Below are 22,345 nucleotides of genomic sequence, written 5' to 3'. Positions count from 1 at the left end.
TGGCTCATGAAGATACAGCAATTCAAAATGGTAACACTTGCAGCAATAATACCATCATTGGACCCAGCGAATTGGTTCTCTGCTCTTGACCTACAAGATGCATATTTCCATCTAGCAGTTCACCCTTCCCACAGAAATTTCCTATGTTTTACTCTGTGTCAAAACTACTTTCAACACAGACTGCTTCTGTTTGGTCTGTCTTCTGCTCACAGAGTGTTTTTGATGGTTCTGTCAGTGATAGCAGCTTACCTTCTCAGAAAAGAAATCCTTATGTTCCCATATCTCAACAATTGGCAGTAAAAGGGATGCTCCTAAAGTGAGACCTCGTTCTGACCTTCTGAGTGGCCATTGTTATTTCGATGTCCCCCTTGACCCGGTGCAAAGATTGGAGTTTATAGAAGCTTATCTTGATACGGTAGCGACCAAACCCTATCTTCCTACTCACAGGTTTACAACCCTATCGAATTTAGTCACTACTGTCCAAATCAATTCCCAGACATCAGTCAAAAACTGTCTCCAATTATTGGGACATATGGCAGGTGTTACTTTTGTAATAAGCCACATGAGGTTGCACCTGCACTGCCTTTAGGGGGGGCTTGTTTATTCACCAAGCAAGCACAGCTTGAACAAACTACTGTCGGTTCCTTCTGTCATGAAGAAGTCCATCAAGTGGTGAAAAGACCCTCACAGTATTTGAACAGAAGTCCCCTTTGCTCAATGTCTTTAATGGTGATAATAACAGATGCATCCCAGTTGGGATGGGGGCACATCTCAACACTCACGCAACTCAGGACAGGTGGTCATCTTGGAAGACTACTCTACACATCAACTTCCTGGAACTCAGAGCAGTCAGGAATGCCTGTCTCCATTTTATGCCATTGATCGGAGCAAACATATGAAAATAGTGACCAACAATATATCATGCATGTTTTATATCGACAGTCAAAGGGGAGTGAGATCATCCTTCCTCTGTGCTGAAGCAGTCAAGACTCTGGAATTGGTGCATACAAAATCTCAGCAGCTTACTTACCAGGCATTTGAAACATCATGGCAGATGCCCTCCGTGGAGACCTCTCTCAGAATCACAAATGGGAGGTAGATCCCATTGTAAGCAATCACATATTTAAGTGTTGGGGCATCTCACGGATAGATCTGTTCATCATGGCCAGAAACAGGAAGTGCTTCCAGTTCTGCTTGAGAGGAGGACTGGGCCACAATTTCTTGGGAAATGCCTTTTTCCTTCATTGGATGTTGGATTTGTATGTATTTCCTCCAACTCCTCTAATATCCAAGGTGTTGATCAAGATAAGGAAGGACAAGGCCAGAGTTGTTGTGGTGGTTCTGACCAAGACAGACATCGTTTCCTTACCTCATCCAATGGCTGCTTGTCAACCAATCACCCTCCAGACCATCCCTCATCTTCTGTCTGAGGTTGCTGGTCAAGTTCTTCACCCCAACCTTAGGGTTCTTCAGCTCAAACCATGGCAGATTGATGTTTAACGGGACTAGAAACAGCCTGTTCTGAGGACGTAAGAAGAGAATTTATTTGTTATGTAGTAGAAAGCAGTGTACCCATAATGCTTACCGACAGAAGAGGATGAGATTCAGCCAGTGGTGTGACCTTTCACCTGTGTCATTTTCAGGTGAATATACTAGTTTGTATCCTGGAACTGAAGAAGATAGGTTTGTCTTTGAGTTCCATTAGGATACATTTGGCAGCCATTATGGCTTTCCATTTCCCAGCGGAGGGCTTTTCGGTGTTTGCACATCTGATGATGGTGAGGTTTCTCAAGGGGTTGGGGAATCTCTTTATACAAGTCAAAAATCCTGCTCTGGTTTGGGACCTCAACTTGGTGCTTAGCTGCCTTATGGGACATCCTTTTGAGCCAACAGTGACCTCTTCTCTACTTGACATATCTATGAAAACGGCTTCATGGTAGCCATTAGTTATTTTGAAGACCTGGGGAGATAGGGGCTCTGATGGCATATTCCCTTCACATTATTCTTCGGGGACAAGGCCACATTGTGACCACATCCTAAATTCTTACTGAAGGTGTTGTTTGACTTCCACATCAGCCAGTCTATTCCACTTGTAGTTTTTTCCCCTAAACCACGCCTGAATAATAAGGATATGGTAATACATACGCTCAGGTGGGCATTAGCCTTTTACTTGGACAGGACTAAGCCAGTTAGAAAATCTTCCAGGTTGTTTGTGTCTACTGCGGACAGATCTAAGGGATATCCAGTTTCCAAACAAAGATTCTCTAGATGGATTTCAGGCTGCATTACCTTTTTGTTATCAGTCTCATGGTCTCAAACCTCCTTCTAGAGTACTGATCCATTCAATTAGATCTCTTTCTGCTTCAGTAGCCTTTCAAATAAATTGGTTAGTCTCTAAGGTGCCACGAGTACTCCTACTCTGAAACCTTTCTTAAGAATGTTTCCATTGCTGAGATCTGTGGAGCTTCAACTTGGGCCTCCGTGCACACCTTTTCTGAACGTTATGCAGTAACTCATGACTCAGCTTCTGATGCTGTGTTTGGCTGTACTCTACTGTCTTCGATCTTGGATCCAACTCAGCAGCCCCCCCCCACTCCTTAGAGTGTGCTGCTCAGTTCTAGCTGAAGTGAAGCACCCATAGGAATAGTACTCAAAGAAGGAGAGGTTATTCTGCCTGTACATTAACTGTAGTTCTTTGAGATGTGCGTCCTGATGGATGCTCCATCATTTTCCTTTTTGCTTCGGAGTTCTCTGCTATGGAGCTTTGTGATGGAGAAGAAACTGAGGGTGGTTTGCCCATGTAGTTCTGTATGGCCAGAGCAGAGCATGAGGCAGAGTAGAGTGCGTGTGCAGCTGAATGGGCACTGTTAACTAAGATCTCCGATCAAAGGCACATGTGGTGCATGTGTACTTCAAGTGGAGCATCCGTAGCAAGACACATCCCGAAAAACTAGTTACTTCACAGGATGAGTAACCTCTCCTTTTACAATCTTTTAGCTAATATTCAATTCACATTAGTTTGCCTATATAGATATGCAGTAGCATAGTAGAACAGTATGTCCTGAACAGCATTCATTCTAAAACCTTAGGTTTAAATGTTCAGATGAAATGGAAAGTAGCTTGAAAGAGATCATTATTATATTTTGAATACTATACATAGGATTTATGTAGATTTGTTTGAGGTATTCAGTAAAGTTGCTGGGCAAAAACTAATTCACTCCTTGGCATAAATATTAAGGAGGTCTTTTCTTGCTCTGAGTGTTAATGGAAGAATAGATCCTAGTGAATTAGGTAGCATTCAGAATCCTGGGAGTCAACCAACTCTGGTTCTAATAAATATTGGGCTTTTCTGTTATCTATGGAAGTAGATGTGTAGTGGGTGTAGCTGCTTTTCTCAAGTATGGCTGTGAACCAATTTGATCTGCTATAAATGTTTGCTTTTAAGAGTGTCAAAATGAGATGAGGTAATTTTTGCTGTTGCTGAGCTGTCTAAATCTTTTTTGCTCTTTTTAAAGCAGGTTTTTCTCCTGTCATTTTTCTAGAATGTCAGTTTGGCATGGCAAGAGAAGTGCCTAGTCTCAATGCTTTCAAGATAGGATAGTACTATATATTACTATATATTAGAGGGAATGAGGGAAGTATGTCACACTTTAATGCTCCTAGCAATATTAATGATAAATGATATTAATGATAAAACAATGCAATGACAATAGTCTGGAATGCTAATTCTGGAAGAGAATGACTAATAGCAGGGAACAGAATGTGCTGCAAGTAGATCCTGTATAATATTCCCCTCACAATTCTTCACACCTGTTTTGTAACATTTCTTAGTCCTGAACCTCTATTTAGCAGAGACTCCTAGTTGTGCCAAAATCTGGGGACGGGGTGATGTCATGGAATTTATTTTCACTTATGAACAAATTCAGGATTTGAAGCCAGGTTTACAGAAGGAAGAGCCTAGAGCATAACCACATTGTGTTTTCAAGCCCCCTAATTCCCGTTTTTAACATGATAATCTGAGCATCTCAAATGATTGCTAACTTTTTCCCTGAAATAGCTTTATATTGTGGATGAATATTTTGTCACTATAAATTTTGGGCAATACTTGAAAAGAAAGTAGTAATATAATAGCCAATTAAATATACGTGGTTAGATTATGTAGTGGATTTGTGTATTAGCTTTCAAGTGTGGAATTTAATTCACACTAATTTAAGATGCAAATAAAAAATTATTCTGTTCTCATTCTAATCTCTGATATTTCAATCTGACCACATTGTAACATTGTCAAACCTCCCATTTATCACACCAAGTGGAATTGAGTTGCATTGTGATAAGTGTGTGTGTGTGTAAGTTTACATCAGCCATCTTTCTAGGTGGTCCATTCCTGAAAGTCCCTTACTTTCTTGAGTAACAAATCCACTTGCACACACAGTAGAAGGGAAAGATTATTTATTGAAAATACTGTTTTTATGGAATGATCCTCAGTTTACTTGACTTTCTCATTCCTGTTTTTCTCCACTAATGCATCATAACAATAGAAAACCCATTTCAGTGAGAGTCTTATTGCTTATTTATCTGTGAATTGTATCTTGGTTGGACCACAAGGCATTTATTTATTTAGAAACTGAGTTTAATAAAATAAAAGTGAAGATCAAATCATAAATGAACTTTTAGCACATCCTATGTTAGTCTTCAGTTTGGAGTCCATACAGTATGAGAAATTTAGGTTTCAGTTAATGTAGCCTGCAATATTGTGTGTACACTTGATTTCATTAATGTGAGTAAAAATGTAAAGAAAGGAGAATTAATTTTTAAAAATATATTGGAATCGTGACATGTTCTGCCCCTCTTTCATTTCAGCAGGAAAACTACTTTTTTTCAAAGTACCAAGAACACTGCATAACATAAAAGATTGAGATCGGGACAAGATGGCTAATTAAAGATTTATAGGTTGGAAAGGACTTGAAAGATTTTTATTTTGGCTACTAAGAAACTTCAAGCCTTCGATGAAAATTAGATTTGCTTTCTAATCCCCTTCAAGCTAAGGAGAAGGGTAGTTCCATTAAAACTATGATTCTTACAGATATTAAAAGTTCTCATAGTATTCTTTTACATTAAAGATCTTAAATTACTAATATTGTAATGAATATGAAATAAAATACATTTAATAAAACGTATAATGTTCCATGAGGAATTTGTGAAACCAAGGACCACAACACTGATTTGAAAGAGAAGTAGCTAGTTTGAAAAGCCATTGTTTCTTTTTGAGTAAACAGAACTGAAGATTTCAAATATTAATAGAAGATCTAATATTCATATAATTAGAATCTCAAAAGACAACACTAGTATACAGGAGTTTTTGACCTTATCATTTATTGCAGAGATGTGATAGTGATGTTGGGTTTGAGTTGGTGATAGCTAGCTTGTGTTTCCAGTATCATCAGAGGAAAACAAATAACCAGAATATTTATTGTGAAAATTTAAAAGAAATTTAAGAAGGAATCTTTCTATTCAGAAAGTAGGTAACTACAGAAATCAGACTTCCAAAACAAGCAGATATTCTTGTAAACTCACTTGAATGTGAAGAACCTCATTAAAAGAAGAGAGTGGAATATATTTTATGACTACAAGAATGATACCACTTATCTGTCTGGCACCTGGTGAAACTTCCATTTATGTTGAAAAAAATGACACTTCTCTGAGAGATGTGGATCAAATATTCCTTCTTTAGAACCTGACTAAAGAAATCCTAATTTTAAGATTACTTTCACAGACAAAAGTCATGAATTCATTACTTTAAGATATAATCAGCTTGAAAAGCTCCTTTGGATCCTTACATTTAAAGTTCTTTTTTTTTAAATGATTACCCTTGGAAAATAATTCCTTTGCCTAGTGGGAAATCTGCCCTTCACTTTGACTGGTTCTCTCTGTCAGAAAGTTTGAGTGATTTTTGTCTGTTTTAACTTACATTTTTGGCTTCAAATTTTCTTAGTAAAATAAAGCATATTTAATGTGCCCTTTTCTTAAAGTGTATCATAAGGCAAGCTGGGGAGTTGGATCTATAGGGTACAAGCACGTTTTGGCAGTAGTCACTTGAAACCTAGTAGTTTTCTTCCCCCTGGCCATTAGAGGGAAAATAGGAAAAACAGTGATCTTGTGTTAGTTTTTCCTTTGCTTGACTGCTTCATAGAATTTTTCCTTTGTTTTGTTTTACTGCTACTGTATTGGGCCGTTTTGCTAAAACATGCTTTGAAGAGATCCCAGTAGATTACTGTTATTCAGTCCTCCATCATGCCTGGTTGTTTCTGATGGTAATGATCTGACGTCACTGCAGAAACCTGCTTAATGACTGTTTTCATTTTAACCCACTTAAGTGCATGGTTGCAATATCTAAGCTTAAAAAAGTATATCTGAGGGTCAGTGGAATGAAACACCTGATTAAATGGAAAATAACGACTTCCTATCTTAAAGAGACCTCAGATTTTATATCACTTCAGGAAATGCATCTCAGTGTAGAACAACATTTCCAAAAGGTGTAATGCCATCCATATCCCAATGGAAGAAGGAAATGGTACTATATAGAGGATAAAAAATGAAGATGGGTGGGCCTTTAATAACATATGTTGGTCTTGTGCGATTGGTTTTATTTTCAAGAAGTGAGGGTTCAGCTTTCAAACTTGGAAATTCTGCTGTAGAAGATGACAAAATTTAATTGACCTGGATTATAGAAATTCACTTTATTATCCTTGCAAGTTTAATATTTTAAATGTTGCTATTTTAGCTCTAAAAATAAAAAACACTTTCAAATGCATCAATACTGTATCTTGACAGGTTTCAGAGGAACAGCCGTGTTAGTCTGTATTCGCAAAAAGAAAAGGAGTACTTGTAGCACCTTAGAGACTAACCAATTTATTTGAGCATGAGCTTTCGTGAGCTACAGCTCACTTCGTCAGATGTATACCGTGGAAACTGCAGCAGACTTTATATACACACAGAGATCATGAAACAATACCTCCTCCCACCCCACTGTCCTGCTGGTAATAGCTTATCTAAAGTGATCATCAGGTGGGCCATTTCCAGCACAAATGGGTGGAGGGTGAGAAAACCTGGATTTGTGCTGGAAATGGCCCACCTGATGATCACTTTAGATAAGCTATTACGAGCAGGACAGTGGGGTGGGAGGAGGTATTGTTTCATGATCTCTGTGTGTATATAAAGTCTGCTGCAGTTTCCACGGTATACATCTGATGAAGTGAGCTGTAGCTCACGAAAGCTCATGCTCAAATAAATTGGTTAGTCTCTAAGGTGCTACAAGTACTCCTTTTCTTTTTGCGAATACTGTATCTGACTTCATTGCTATAGTGGGTCAGATTGGCATAACTGAAAAATAACATTTGTGTTAAGTTCATTAAGTTAAAAATGTTTGACAGTAATTTTTTAATGCCAAGATGCCTTTTTAATGTCTGGTGTACTATATTTTTAAAATAGTGGAGACTTCATTGAAGGGTAATCTTTTTGAGAACAGATTAGCTAATCTGTTTTCTATTCTGAATAGGTTCAAGAAATTTTCTGAATATGTGATCCTGGGTGATAGCTTTTGTCTGTGAACTGAATAATCATAACAAATTAGACCTATACTTCCTGTTCTTCTAGACCTCAAATGTACAGTATTTTGAGATAAATTGTTTTGACAAGGCTGCTTCAAATAATATTGTGAACTTTCTTCTTGATCAGATTATTCTCTCTGATTGTCCCGTATGTGTTGCATTCTGAAAAGAACTATAAATCTACTATACTGATGGACTTTTATTATGAGAGAAAAGGTATCCAGGGGATCTCTGGTCTCTTAGGAAGCCTAAAAAATGCACAGAGAGAGGTCACCATTAATTAAGAATTGGAAGATATTTTATAAACACTTTTTTAAAATCAGTAATGAGACAAAAATTAACATATCAGTGGGGAAATAAATTTGACCAAATGTTATAAAACTTGCAGAAATGTAACTATTAAAGATTTTCTTGTAGTAGAATAACAAGAGGTGGAAGGTGTTTGCTTGCATGTGTGGTTGTTCAATAGTCTCCCTCCCCCTCCCCTTTTTAATAGCATTCTGTTTTCACTTCAGACTGTTTTGTCAATAAATGTAATACAAAAGCATTTGTTTAGATTTGGTGTAGTTGAACATGCAAGAAATAATGCCTGACAATATGCATTGTTGTGAGAATCCAGTACACCTCAGTTGTGAAGTGAGAATTGTGTAATGAAAAGACAAATGACTCGTCACTTTTGAAGTACAGTGCTTGTAGACTGCATGCTCTTGAGTATTATTCTACAATATCATTGACTTTTTGGAGGGGGGAGCAGGAGTGGTGAAACAGAATGGTTACACAGCTCTCTGAGTTATGCAATAGTTGTCCCATAATCACATGGGCCAAAACCTTCACTTGTCCGATTACTCCTTCAATTTTCCTCAAATTTTGGGTCTACCAATATTCACTGTGTATATGACTTTTAAATAAAAAATTATATTAAATACCTGGCTGTTAGAAAGAAAATGTAGTTTTAGAACTTCTTTTGTAATACTTTTATTAGTTGCAACTTTTTGAAAGCTTCTGTTTAGTAAGTATATGTCTCCTGGGAGTATACACGTCTGATTAAGAGATTGATTTTACTGGCTTCTTATTTTCTTCATTATTTAAGTAGGAAAATGCAAGTATCTCTGCGGGAGTACCATGTAAATGTAAACAAAAAATTAGGCCTAGTTTAGGTTGAGGGATGAATTATAAAAGCCCGTGTTTTACTTATTCCTGCCATGAATGCAGGGGACTGGACTAGATGACTTCATGAGGTCCCTTCCAGTCCTATGATCCTGTGATTCTATCTTTAAAACATCAAAAGCGGCATTGACAGCTGTACACAGTATAAATTGTAGTTGAAATCTAAGAGGTAAATATCAATATGGTGTAAAGTGATTTCACTGCAGGACTTCTAATAATCCTGATGGGAGTTAAATCCATGCTCACCATATTGAAAAACCATATTTTAATTGTAACATTATGTTTTTGCTTGAGTATGCTCACCCAGTTTGTGTTTTTCAAAACACCTACCTTTTAGGATAGTATTCCAGTGTGGGAACATATACTTTGTTTCACTTCAGCACAAAACCATTTAATTTTCTTTGTTTGTCGGAGTTAGTGCTATTATATTCCAGAATACCTAAAATCCAAGCAGACATGACATTGATTCACTTTATTTAAACAAACTGGGTGTATTTGTTTGCACTATCTCCTATAGAGAATTAATTACATGACCATATTTATTACTCTAATAATAATATTACAGGAGACAAACTCCTTTTACAGCTTAAACATGCTGCTAATTTTTCTGTCCTTTCTTAATGCAATTACATGAAATACAAATGTAGGACGTTTAACACAGTATATTTTACACTTTTTGAGTAAAATAAAGCTCATTTTGTCCATTGTACAACTTACAAATTATAGTTACAGATGGAAAACATGCAACTTTATATGATTTGTGTCTCTTATTTACCCAGTAATTGAATGACACTACAATACAGAAAATGTTATGACTATGATATTAGTATTTTGTGTTCAAGATTTTATCCAGAACTGTAAAATTAATACAAGCATTCCTCTATTATTTGAGTGGTTACACTTTTAGTGAAATTTGTGTAGATGTAACAGTTTAAGTAGTTATCACCGAATAAATAAAATAATTTAAATATTTATTGCCCAGTGGGAGAAGGCTCCAGCCACGGTGCAGAAAATTCCTTTTCCCCTTTGTGTATTGCTTCTGCATGGTACTCTTGAACTGCCATTGCCAGATGTGGACATGCTTCTTTTGAAAATAACTGTATCACTATTATACGCAAGGCTCTGGATTATTTGCTTCCCTACCAGAAGAACATTGTGTGTGGGCGGATTATTGGCATTTCAAGGTCTGTGCAGAGTCTGGGAAGCTGAGGCCTACAGTAAACAAAGCAACAGAAAAGAGGGGGAGTAGGGAGGGGCATACATCTGACTGATTATTTTAAGAAGACAAGTTCCAAAAAGTTTTGAACTCAGAGGTAGTGCAGCAAACTAAATAAGGTTAGCTCTGTTCAGAGTGGATGTACGGATTCATTAATTAAAAACAAAAAACCCAAACCCAGGGTAGAACAGTAGATAGGTAGTATTTGTTACAGCTTTGTAGACTAACTTCTGTTAAAAGGCAACTTGAAAGGTACAAATAGCTCCTTTAGAACTTAACTTCTGTTAGTGTGATACTTTAAAACTGCCCTTTCAGAATGTGTTCAGAGAAGGAGTTTATTAACAGTGTGTGTGTATGTGTTTATTTAGAATCTCCTTTTATTGTAGTGACATTTATGATACTAGGAAACTGTATTAGGCTTGCAAAGCCTCTCATTAGTGCCCGTTTTCCTTAGAAAATAGTATGAAATACAGACCAAAACTACAGCTTACTCTTTTTAAAGTTAGAAAATGTAAGTGTGTGTATATATAAGGTGTACTTGGGATGAAGTCAGTTAATTGCTGTTCTGTGGTTCATTTCCAGGTCCTTCAACAGCTTTTAAATCACTTCAGAAAAAACAAAGATAAAGTTCTTCTCTTCTCCTTTTCCACCAAGGTGAGCTCTATATGACTTGCATTATGACTGACCTCAGCAATAAGTCCTGAGGCATAAAGCACAGGGGACAGCAGCAGCTTTCAACCACATTTTCTTTCTCACATGCACTATGGGAAATAGTGTTGATATGGACAATGTGCAGTACTAAAGAAAACATCTTGAAACAATATGTTATCTCAAGGACAGTGGCACGGACAAATGTAGTAATCTCCTTTCTTCTTTGGGCTTGTCTTCACTGGAGTCTTAGCTGAAGTTGTCTCCACTCATTAATAGGGCCTTACCAAATTCACGGTCCATTTTGGTCAATTTCATGGTCAGAGGATTTTTAAAATAGTAATTTGCATGATTTCAGCTGTTTAAATCTGAAATTTCACAGTGTTGTAATTGTAGGGGTCCTGACCCAAAAATGGTGGTGGGGGTCTTCGCACCTTTATTATAGGGGGGCTTGCAGTGCTGCTGCCCTTACTTATGCACTGCTGCTGGTGGCGGTGCTGCCTTCAGAGCTGGGCAGCTGGAGAGTGGCAGCTGCTGGCCGGGAGCCCAGCTCTGAAGGCAGAGCTGGACCCCGAGTCAGTAGCTCCCACTCTCTGGCAACCCAGCTCTGAAGGCAGGAGCGCAAAAGTAAGGGTGGCATGGTATGGCTTTGCCACCCTTACTTTCCTTCAGAGCTGGACACCTAGTCACCAGCTGCTGCTCTCTGGCCACCCAGCTCTGAAGGCAGTGCAGAAGTAAGGTTGGCAATACCACCCCACCCCCAAAATAACCTTGTGATCCCCCTGCAACTCCCTTTTGGCTCAGGACTCCCAATTTGAGAAATGCTGGTCTCCCCTGTGAAATCTGTACAGCAGAGGGTAAAAGCACACAAAAGACAAGATTTCACAGTCCATGATGCGTTTTTCATGGCTGTGAATTTGGTAGGGCCCTACTCACTAGCCTAGCTCGCGTGCAACACAACTTGTGAGCTACACAGAATATTTGTATTAGCAGCACAGAGTAGTGGAGTCCCTACTGCTTTGGCATCAAGCATCAGCACCACTGAAGCATCAACCCACAGCCTCCAATGGGCCAGCTAGCTTGAGAGTAATGAACAACTTAACTTGAGCTAGACGCTCTGGGGGATGTGTTAGTAGCAACACTCAAGTATCCATCAAGCTAACAATGCAGTGAAGCCAAAGCCTTAAATGTGGTATTCTTGTTAGTAACTAATGTGGTTTCTGAAATGATGCAAACTATAACTCAGGATTATCTAACTAAATACTTTGCATGCCAACATAGATGATTACTGTAAATGACAGTTCAAGATCTCTGCTTTAATTTTATATCTTTTGTTGCTTTCAATTAAAAAACCTGTGAAAGATTAAGGTTTTAAATGCCACAGTACAAAACCAATTGTGTCATAGAGAATAAGCGGATAAGGATGTTAAATACCAATAGAGAGAGACATTTATATTCTCAAATGGTCTGTGGGCTATTAGAAATGATATTCAGGATACCTAATCTTTGTGGTTGTTATGGTGCTTATTTTAAAAAATACTAATAATGCCTTATCTCCCCATCTTTTTTTTATCAGTTGCTAGATGTGCTGGAACAATACTGTATGGCATCTGGGCTAGATTACCAAAGACTTGATGGAAATACAAAGTCAGAGGACCGGGTCAGGATAGTGAGAGAGTTCAATAGCATGCAAGATGTTAACATTTGCCTTGTTTCTACAATGTAAGAGAATTTAATTTGTACTGTGTGTCTGCCTTCAGCTACGTATTTAGAGGCTTGTAGTAAAGTTACTGTGCATTAACTTGATTGATCTTGCCTGGTGTTACTGTCAGCTGTTACAAAACTGTGGTGTCAGCTGCATCCATTATGGGTTAAGATTACTACAGTAGAAATGGGTCATAACACTTAATTTTTGTTCTTCACTCTCTCCTGTTGTTTCTGGGATCGTTGAGATTTGAACCTGGCGAGTGATAGTTTTAAATCCCCAGGCTAGCCAAGGGCAGTGGGCAACCACAAATTGTTCCTAACAGTCTAGTGCACCACTGCATTCTTTATTTCTGTTCTACTGTGCACATTAAGAGACAAACTTTCAAAGACTAGGCTTTTAAGTTGTGTGTGCAAAACAATAGCATGTGCGTTATTTTATGTGTGCATAGTGAACCCATACGGAAAGCCATATTTTTATCAGTAAAATTTTACACTTATGAATGCTTTTTATATGTGCAGTTTGAGCCCAGTTTCCTAACACTTGTCCCTTAAAACACTTATCTCAAACAAGCAATAAAATCTTACACATTCTATATGCCTGAAAGGGATCTTTTCATCAGTTTATGATGAATAGTGAATTCTACTGGAATAGGCTAATGAGATGTACGTGTTCAGCCAAAAATTATTAAAATAGTATATCAACCCATTCATGGCTTTCTGATTTAGTTACATAATCCTTTACCTTTTAGCTAAGCTGATTACTACTCCCAGGCAGTGGTGCAAAGGGAGCAGATATTGCCTATTTGTCCCTGGCTGTTGGGAGACTCCAGTGGGTATAGAGCCAGTATAACTGTCTCCTTTGCTGTTCTTTCCACAGTCCCAGCACAGGGTGCATGTTGGGAGCAGAGATGTGGAGAGGCCAGAGCACGATACATTCTGGCTGTGCTCAACCATCATAGCTCGTTTAAGACCACTATCAGCTGGCACACATTAGAACAGCCCTCAGGCTTCTCTAACTTGCATGGGTCTGGTATATAAGCAGAGAATCACGGCTCTAGTGATGTTCTCTTGCTTTGCTGAGCATAACCTCAGTGAATCAGAATATCTGGCCAGTGATTTCAGGGGACTTCTTGAATAAGAAATGATAAGCAGTTTTTGGTCCTTCTAGGTGAACAGAAAATTAAAATGAAAACAATCTTTTACAGGGCTACCCCTTCTGGGAGTTACTGTATCTGTACTGTTCTGAAAGGCTTTCTACTTATAGTGAATGTTCTGTCAACCTTATTTGTTTTAAACACTTTAGGATTAGCTTCATCCCCACAATCTCATAAATTCTGTGTTATGACATAGAGAATTCAATTAAATGGAAATGGAGTCTTGCTTCATTAGTAGTTTCTTCTCCCTTGCCCTTTTGAGTAGTAAAGGTGGTAAGGCAGGCCATGCCCGCCAGTGTTGCTTCATGCCAGCCACCTTAACTTATGATGATCCTATCTATACAGAGCTGAATACAATATCTTACATTTCAGTAAGTAAATTAGTGAAAAACATGCCTAGGACAATATGCAGCATAGTGTAAGTTCCAAGAGAAACAAAACGGTATACTCTGTATTTCTTAAAGTGTAGTTCAACACACACACATTGTACAACAAAAATGAATGTGTTTCTTCTTTCCTGAGATAAAGTAATCAAAGAGACTACAAGAGTCTTTTGTAACCCTCTGGAAATCTGAAGGTGCTATATCCTAGTAGCACTCCACGAGGGTTTCTGGTCTCCTCTAAATCAGAGTTTAGGCACACCAAACCAAGATCTTTTGTGCAGTCATCTGGTTGATGGAACTTTTCAGTATCTTATTTATTTCTAAACACATCATAAATTGACAGAATTGTGACATACTTTTCTGTCCATAGTTTCTTGCAAAGTTTTTGGCTGACTGCTCTGTGCAGTCAACTTCTATGTTCTGAAAGTCTCATCTGTCAAGGAGCCAAATGTTAATTTCTGACAAATCCACTTATGCTTTATTTTGGCTGAAAAAACGCATCTAACAAAGGGTGATGTCTCAATACAGTAGCTTTATTTTTTGTCATTTTATTCCAGTGGCACAATCAATATACAACTTCAAGAAGAAGCACCAGCCTATACAATTACTAAATGATGAAGCAGTAATAATGACTTCATTCTTAAAACAGTGACCGTTACCAAATTTATATTCTACCTTATGTTCTGGAGAAATAAATCCATTCTGCCTGAAATTTCTCCTGCATAGCCTTTAGCCAAAAAGTACCTTTAGAAACGTAAACTTTAATGGAATAATATGGTTTTGAGAAAAGGAGCTTTCAAAAACAGCTTTTCAATAAATATAACTTTATTTGTAAAGGCATATCTCCAGAACAACTTGATCTTAAATCCTCACATTTGTTTTAGATACTAGCATTGAACATAATCTTGTGGATATTCTAACTTTCAAAAATCTTTTGGACAAGTTATAAGTAATATGGATGGTTCCTACTGATCTTATAAATTTCTGGAGACCAGTAGCTATAGATTGTTAAAGATTACAAGGACAGACACTTGTACGTTCTGTGGAAGAAAAAGGTTTATGGCACATATTCCCGTGTACTATCTGTTGTCACTTTTCGAGCTCCATGACAGAAATATCTCTTTCATTAAGCCTGTGCTGGCAGAAGAATCTGTCCTGGGAGAAGAATAAATATGGTCCATAATGCTTAGAGTTATTGCTGGTTCTGGAAGCAAACAAGTTCAAGTTGTAAATCTCATGAGAAGTAGTGCTATGATTTGCAGGAGTTACAAACTCAGCTGGTAGAGCTTTCAGAGTTTGTAATATCTGTGATGCAACTTCGTTTAAGGGGAGGGAACTACAGCACTTGGACATTGGGCAGCGCTGTTCCAAAGTTCCAATATATCATGCTGGAAGAAATAAAAACTGCTAATATCCCCTCCTTCAGAGCCAAATATTAAATCCAATGCTTTACCTTGTCTTTCCCACGCTAATCTCCATGTGCTCAGAAATCCATTCATTTAAAAAAAAATAACCTAAATCTGCTTCTTGATGACAGCTAAGGAAGAGAGAGAACATTGTCATTTTTTTAGTAATGGGGGGCCCTCAGATACTAGAGTAATGAGGGTCATGTAAAATACCTAGATATATAAACATACCAAAAATAGTTAACATAAATTCCAGTATTCTGCATGTTCTTACAGACGTGCCTCATTACTTTAAACTTCTGTAAGGCCACATTTTAATTTAGCATGTTTGCATCCAGGCTGGTTGAACTAAAACATCCTGAGTCATTCTTTTGAAGACTCTCAGATCTTATAAACTTTTGAAGTAAAGTTGACACGATAATCTTTAGACCTACATTTTAGAGCTCACATATTTAGCAAGCAGTGCTGTGAATTGGACAGAGCCTCATGTAATTCACACATGATTGGCTAGTGGATCATATAACAGTCATGATCTTCAGGTTTTTTATCTCTTTGAGTCCTGCATATGTGATGCTTACTGCATCAATTTCCTCCTGCAGAGGTTGAAAATTCCAAGGAGATAGAAGTGAAGGATTTGTATATCAGTGGTCTTGGCAGTGCTGCTTGCAAGTGCCATGATATCTGAAAGCAATGTCTCAAGAAGGTTGTAACTTCTGTTTGCATCCCTACAAAGCCTGAAAAGGTTCAGTAGATCAACTGGAAACGCACCACATGCAAATGTATGCGTACCAGTGCAGACTTTGGGCTTCTCTGTAGATTTTTGGTATTTCTAATATTTTTTTCAGAATAAAATTTCTTTTAAAATGCAATTTTCTTATCCTTTTGGTAATGAAAATAACCTTTTCTAATGTGAACCAGTGCAATGATGTCTTCCTGAGTCTGCACACAGACCTGAAATAGTAGCTATTAGAGCCATGAGATTCCCTTTATTTAAGTGGAGTATTAATCCAGATACGAAGCCAGAAAATTAGGCAATGATGGGAGATGAGATAAATTGTAATGTAATATGCACTAGAAAGAATTTTAACTAATCTCACCTATTAGTGGCTTCTAAATTAAGTGTATATAAACTTAAGAAAATATTGTAAAGTGTGCATCAGCAGTTCAAAAGCAAAAAAAGATGTTAGGTTGTATAAAGGAAGGGACAGAGAAGAATAATGAAACTATTATAAAGTTATATTATATATTGTTGGTTTGTCCTTACCTTCAGTAGTGTATACAATTCTGGTTGTGTACAATTCTGGTCACTCATCTCAAAAAGGAAGTAGCAAGAGGGGAAGAAAAAAATCCAGAGCGAGGCAATGAGATGACTAATCATTAAAGATGTAAATAGTTCTAATATTTAAATCTCTCCTATTAAACTTTTGATATTAGACAAATAAGAGCACACAAGATAGAAGTGTGTAAAATTATTCGGTTGGTCAGGTGCTCTTACAGTATTTGCCCTTTCAAGTAAAAAGAAGCATCCAATTAAAAGATGACAAATTTTAAAATTACAAAAGAATTTTTTATGTACTATATAATCTTGTTTGTGGAACTCCCAGCAACAAAGTGATTTTGAGACACGAAGTTTAGGATCACACAATTCTGTGAATAGAACTAATTACTAACTGCCTTCATAGAAACTTCCCTCTGGCATGTTGTTTTCTAACTTCTGAAGATTATGGTACTGAGCACAGAGACAGGATACAAAAGTAAATAGACCATTAGTCAGATCCAATGTGCAGTCCTACAATACCATGAACTCTTGAAAAATAATGGTTTATTATAAGGCAATGTTGCAAACTCCTTAACAGAAGTGATGTAGCAGGCTGAACCATCTGAGCCATGAGTTCTCTTATAATTCAGTGTGATTTAAACATTACCTACTTAAATGACACTTAGAATATTACCCGTTTTTAATTATTTATTTATAATGCACCAACTCATTTCTAGGTACATTGTGTTTATGAAGGAGTCATAGGGGCCTTGTCTTCTGAAACATTGTAGCATACCTAATAATTTTATAAAACTTTTGCCCCTTTAATTTTTTTTAAACATCCTGTTTGATCTTGTCTTTCCTCATACTCAGTCTGTTATTTCCACTAATGAAATCTGAAATATACTTCATATTTCAGGTTTCAAATATTTGGATTTTTTTATTAGAAACCAGTTGGAAAAACATGTTGACTTATATTTTGGTCTGACTGCAGGGTTTGGTAAGAGCAGCTGAATTCCATCCCCTCTGATAAAAAATATTCCAAAATACAGTGGAGGATTGTAAAAAACAAAACAAAAAAAAAACAAAAAACAAACAGATTTTTATTCAGTATTTCAAACTTTGAGAATGCTCATCTTCTGGAAACCTCTGTTAACGTTGGCAAGGTCCCACATCCTCTCCTTTTCTAAATTTAATTAACCCAGCACTACACCACATTTGGAAGGAAAAGGCCACAACTTTATTTATATTAACAAGGATTCCACTAAGACCATAGGGTGGTGGTTCCCACGAATTTCTTTTTTCTTAATAAGGAAATGAATTAATGGGGGTAACTCAACCCTTTCCAACCACCTTAAACTAGCTTAATAGAATCCAAAATAAATTATTTAAAATATACACTTTTTAAAAAAACTTGAATAAACTTTTTCCATATTTTGGGGGTGTCTCATTGAGAACATGTAGTGGCTTGCTGCCACTTTCTTCTAAATTCTTTGGAGAAACCATCATTGACCATAAGATACCACTATAAACCTTATGGAGGGGATAGATCTCATCAAGAAAGACACTCATCAGTTAAGAATGGTATCCACTCAAATTGTGATGACCAGTCTGCCATACATACATATGTTACCTCACTCTCACTTGATTAACTGGTGCTACTTCTAATTATTTAAACTCTATATCTACCGTCTATATCCCCAGCAAGGGATACTGTTAGAGAGAGATTCTTGAAACCCCTTAGCATTTCCGCTAGATTCAGTCTTATTGACTACCAGCTGTCTGTTCACATCATACACAGGATGTGCCGAATGTGCTTTCTGGATCTGAAAAAAAAAACAACCCAAAATCAAAAATGGCATGTTTGAAATCAAAGCCCACCTCAAACAATCTCTCAGATACTAGCGCATTGGATACAAGCATTTTGTTTCCAGACACTTTCCAGAAATTTTCATCTCTTTTTGGGGGGGATTAGGAGGAATGTGGCTAAACAGGTACTAAAGATATTTCCAAGAACCAGTCCTGCAACTTGACTACTCCTCTCTTTGGCCCCACTCCAATAAACCGCTTCAGCATATGTCCAACTTTAAGAAAGTGAGTAATCCTTTTAGCTTCAATAGGGGAATTGTTCAATTGCTTAAAATTAAGCACATGCTTAATGGGTTTGCTGTATTGGGACCTTTGTTGTCTGAACAGCATTTTGGAGTAGTTAAGGTGTTCTGGAAGATGCAACCAACACATTGAGCCTAACTGTTCCCCAAAAGTCCAATATATACATATGTAATAGGACTTTCTTATAATGACCTTCACAGATATTGTGCATCCGATGAAGTGAGCTGTAGCTCACGAAAGCTTATGCTCAAATAAATTTGTTAGTCGCTAAGGTGCCACAAGTACTCCTTTTCTTTTTGCGGTTATAGACTAACACGGCTACTACTCTGAAACTAGAAGGACTGCATCACAAACGAGTGATGTTTTATCATTCACTTTTCTGTGCTCTTACTTAGCCCTCTCAATAGTTTTATTCAGAAACAGGCACCACTGCACTCTAGTACTTGTTTATCCTGCCAGGACTGCTGCACTAAGAATAGCTGGGAGAGGCATTACAAACTACACCTTGTTTTGGTGTAAGTCATGTAGCAAGTACTGCCAAAATCCATCTCCCTGTGATTCAAGAAACAAAACTGGTACAAACTCTGTAGTAAGTCTCTCTTTACATAAAGTCTCTTCTGGCTGTCTCATATGGCTAGAATTGACATAGATCTGTTGAAGTAAATGGAGCTATGTAGATTTACACCAGCTGAGGATTTGGTTCATATTGTTCACTTTGAGTGTTAAGGGGATGCAGCAGGTAGTTGGGCAGCACTTCTGTTATCAAGGTGAAAGCATTTGTTTGTAGTTGGGCAGGTTATAGAGTCTGCCTGCAATTTAAAGTATTGTGATTTTCTACAATAATCATGATTGTTAGTTTATTATGTTATTGTTGTGTTTTGTAAATAAAGCGCCAGCCCATTGCTACCGACGTTGGTATAATGCTGTTTAATTATGTTTGGAATGAGAAAAAATGTGAGCCTACCACTAGTAAGCCTAATTTTGGTTAAATAGATCCAGAGCTAGAAATCTTTTAATTTGAGTTAAAAAATGGTGGTACCTAACTCCTTTTCTTGCAGTCTAAGAACTAACTCATTTTTGTTAAAGGGCTGGTGGATTGGGTCTCAATTTTGTTGGAGCCAATGTCGTTCTGTTGTTTGATCCAACATGGAATCCAGCAAATGATCTTCAAGCCATTGACAGGTATAATCTCAATTTTAAAATTTAGGTAGACATAGTGCTCTTTTTGTTTTTTCATTTTGGAAATAGATTTTCTTATGCAAATTTTCTGAGAGAATAGGATATTCTTAGACACAATCTGATTTTGGCCGCATCAGACTAGATTTAGAAATGCCTGTTAATAATTTTTTTTAGCATTAATGTACTCTGCATACTGTTTAAAAAGTCAGTGAGAATTTCCACAGCTCCTTTACCTCTGAATTGTAACTTTTTTTATTTCCTACTTTTCAAGTTGTGACATCATTGGAAGAGAGAGGCATAGGACAAAGCTGCTGTTATGATAGTTTCGCTTTAAAAAAATAAGTGAACATATAGCCTGATGGCATTTTTCCTGAACCTGGAACAATCCCTGCTAGCCTGTTTAAAAGTAGAGAATATAAACAAAAAATACACAGTTAGTGATCCAGCTCAAGAGTGATGTTGAGAAACAGAGAATCCCTGAAGAAAAATAGTTGTGTTCTTATTTTGAAACCTCTGTAATATAGAGATGTCCCATTTCAGCATTCAGTTTAATGTCTGATAGCTTGCTGTGGTGACATGTGCAGGATTCTTATTTTATAAGTGTTTTCTCCTAGACATTCTAAACGTAGGATAGCATTTCACATACAGCTCATGAAAATACTTTTAGATAACTAAGGAAACACCCCAAGGAGTCTTTAAAATGTATAAAGCAATTGAGTTTTGATGAGTAAAAATACATTCTTTGTTCCATCCTATTTTATATTTTAGCTTTTAAGCTCCTCCATTATTTTGTAATTTCTAACAATATGGAGAGTCTATTTTTAGATACCTCCAGGAAGACATCTTTCTCCCCTTCACACTCCACAAATGGAAAAATGTTATGATGTTGCAGAAATGTGTGTCCTTGCAAGACTAGACTTTCACGGTACCACCTCTGTGAAGGTCACATTTCTCTGATGTCTTGACATTCAGTAAATCTCTTCTGTGGTTTCTGAAGTGAGGGCCATAAAGAGAGAAAATGTGAGCTGGGTAAAAACATTTAATTTCTAAACTTGTCTTTTAGGGAAGTTCTATTTTAAGTTTACAATATTTCCCTTTTATTGGAATTAGGATTTTACTTATCCCCAAAGGAACTCGTTGGCTAATAACCTGGCATTCTTCAAAATTACTCTGTCTTTGCAGAGCCTATAGGATTGGCCAGTGCAGAGATGTGAAAGTGTTTAGATTGATCTCGTTGGGGACAGTGGAGGAGATGATGTACTTACGGCAGGTTTACAAACAGGTAAAGTTCACACAGTATCATGGTACATGTAAAACAATAACTATTTTCAGCCAGCTGTCTGAATGAGTGAAAGCTGACCTATAGCAAGGTTGACTCTATGTTGGATTTATGACTTGCAATGTTAATTTATGCACTTGACAAGGAAGAACTACCCCATTTATTTCAGTGGGTGCTAACTCAGGCCAGTGATGGTACTTTAAGTGCCAATGTTGTTACTTATTTCAGCACTCAAAGCATGTGAGAAAGGAGATTTAAGTATCTCTTATGAAGATCTGAGACAGCCAATATTGAATGTCATTCCTTAAAATAAAAATGTAAGAGCAAGTTTTAAATTTCAGTTAAATATTGGTGGGCCTGTACGAGAAATTAAACTGAAATTTAAACACATGATGGGATTTCTTGTTTCTTGACTTTAGCAAAGCTTTTGACACGGTCTCCCACAGTATTCTTGTCAGCAAGTTAAGGAAGTATGGGCTGGATGAATGCACTATAAGGTGGGTAGAAAGCTGGCTAGATTGTCGGGCTCAACGGGTAGTGATCAATGGCTCCATGTCTAGTTGGCAGCCGGTATCAAGTGGAGTGCCCCAAGGGTCGGTCCTGGGGCCGGTTTTGTTCAATATCTTCATAAATGATCTGGAGGATGGTGTGGATTGCACTCTCAGCAAATTTGCGGATGATACTAAACTGGGAGGAGTGGTAGATACGCTGGAGGGGAGGGATAGGATACAGAAGGACCTAGACAAATTGGAGGATTGGGCCAAAAGAAATCTGATGAGGTTCAATAAGGATAAGTGCAGGGTCCTGCACTTAGGACGGAAGAACCCAATGCACAGCTACAGACTAGGGACCGAATGGCTAGGCAGCAGTTCTGCGGAAAAGGACCTAGGGGTGACAGTGGACGAGAAGCTGGATATGAGTCAGCAGTGTGCCCTTGTTGCCAAGAAGGCCAATGGCATTTTGGGATGTATAAGTAGGGGCATAGCGAGCAGATCGAGGGACGTGATCGTTCCCCTCTATTCGACATTGGTGAGGCCTCATCTGGAGTACTGTGTCCAGTTTTGGGCCCCACACTTCAAGAAGGATGTGGATAAATTGGAGAGAGTCCAGCGAAGGGCAACAAAAATGATTAGGGGTCTGGAACACATGAGTTATGAGGAGAGGCTGAGGGAGCTGGGATTGTTTAGCCTGCAGAAGAGAAGAATGAGGGGGGATTTGATAGCTGCTTT

The 22,345-nt window shown here is 37.6% G+C and overlaps 1 protein-coding gene across 14 annotated transcripts in view; it reads left to right on the top strand.

Moving 5' to 3' along the window:
• The window catches only part of ERCC6L2 (ERCC excision repair 6 like 2), a 231,730-nt gene that overhangs the window by 39,631 nt on the left and 169,754 nt on the right, over positions 1 to 22,345 (top strand). For all 14 annotated transcript variants that reach the window (XR_012668542.1, XR_012668543.1, XR_012668544.1 and 11 more), the window contains 4 exons: positions 10,573 to 10,644; positions 12,215 to 12,360; positions 19,745 to 19,840; positions 21,020 to 21,119. Coding sequence is in view for 10 of the 14 variants with exons in the window: in XM_075128642.1 (XP_074984743.1) it covers positions 10,573 to 10,644; positions 12,215 to 12,360; positions 19,745 to 19,840; positions 21,020 to 21,119 (414 nt within the window). In the remaining 4 variants the exon portion in view is untranslated. The remainder of the gene's footprint in view (positions 1 to 10,572; positions 10,645 to 12,214; positions 12,361 to 19,744; positions 19,841 to 21,019; positions 21,120 to 22,345) is intronic.

Source organism: Caretta caretta, chromosome 5, assembly GCF_965140235.1.
Source record: "Caretta caretta isolate rCarCar2 chromosome 5, rCarCar1.hap1, whole genome shotgun sequence".
Classification (NCBI taxonomy): Eukaryota; Metazoa; Chordata; order Testudines; family Cheloniidae; genus Caretta; species Caretta caretta.
Note: the sequence above shows the minus strand (reverse complement) of the source record. Positions and strands in the feature narration are given on the sequence as shown.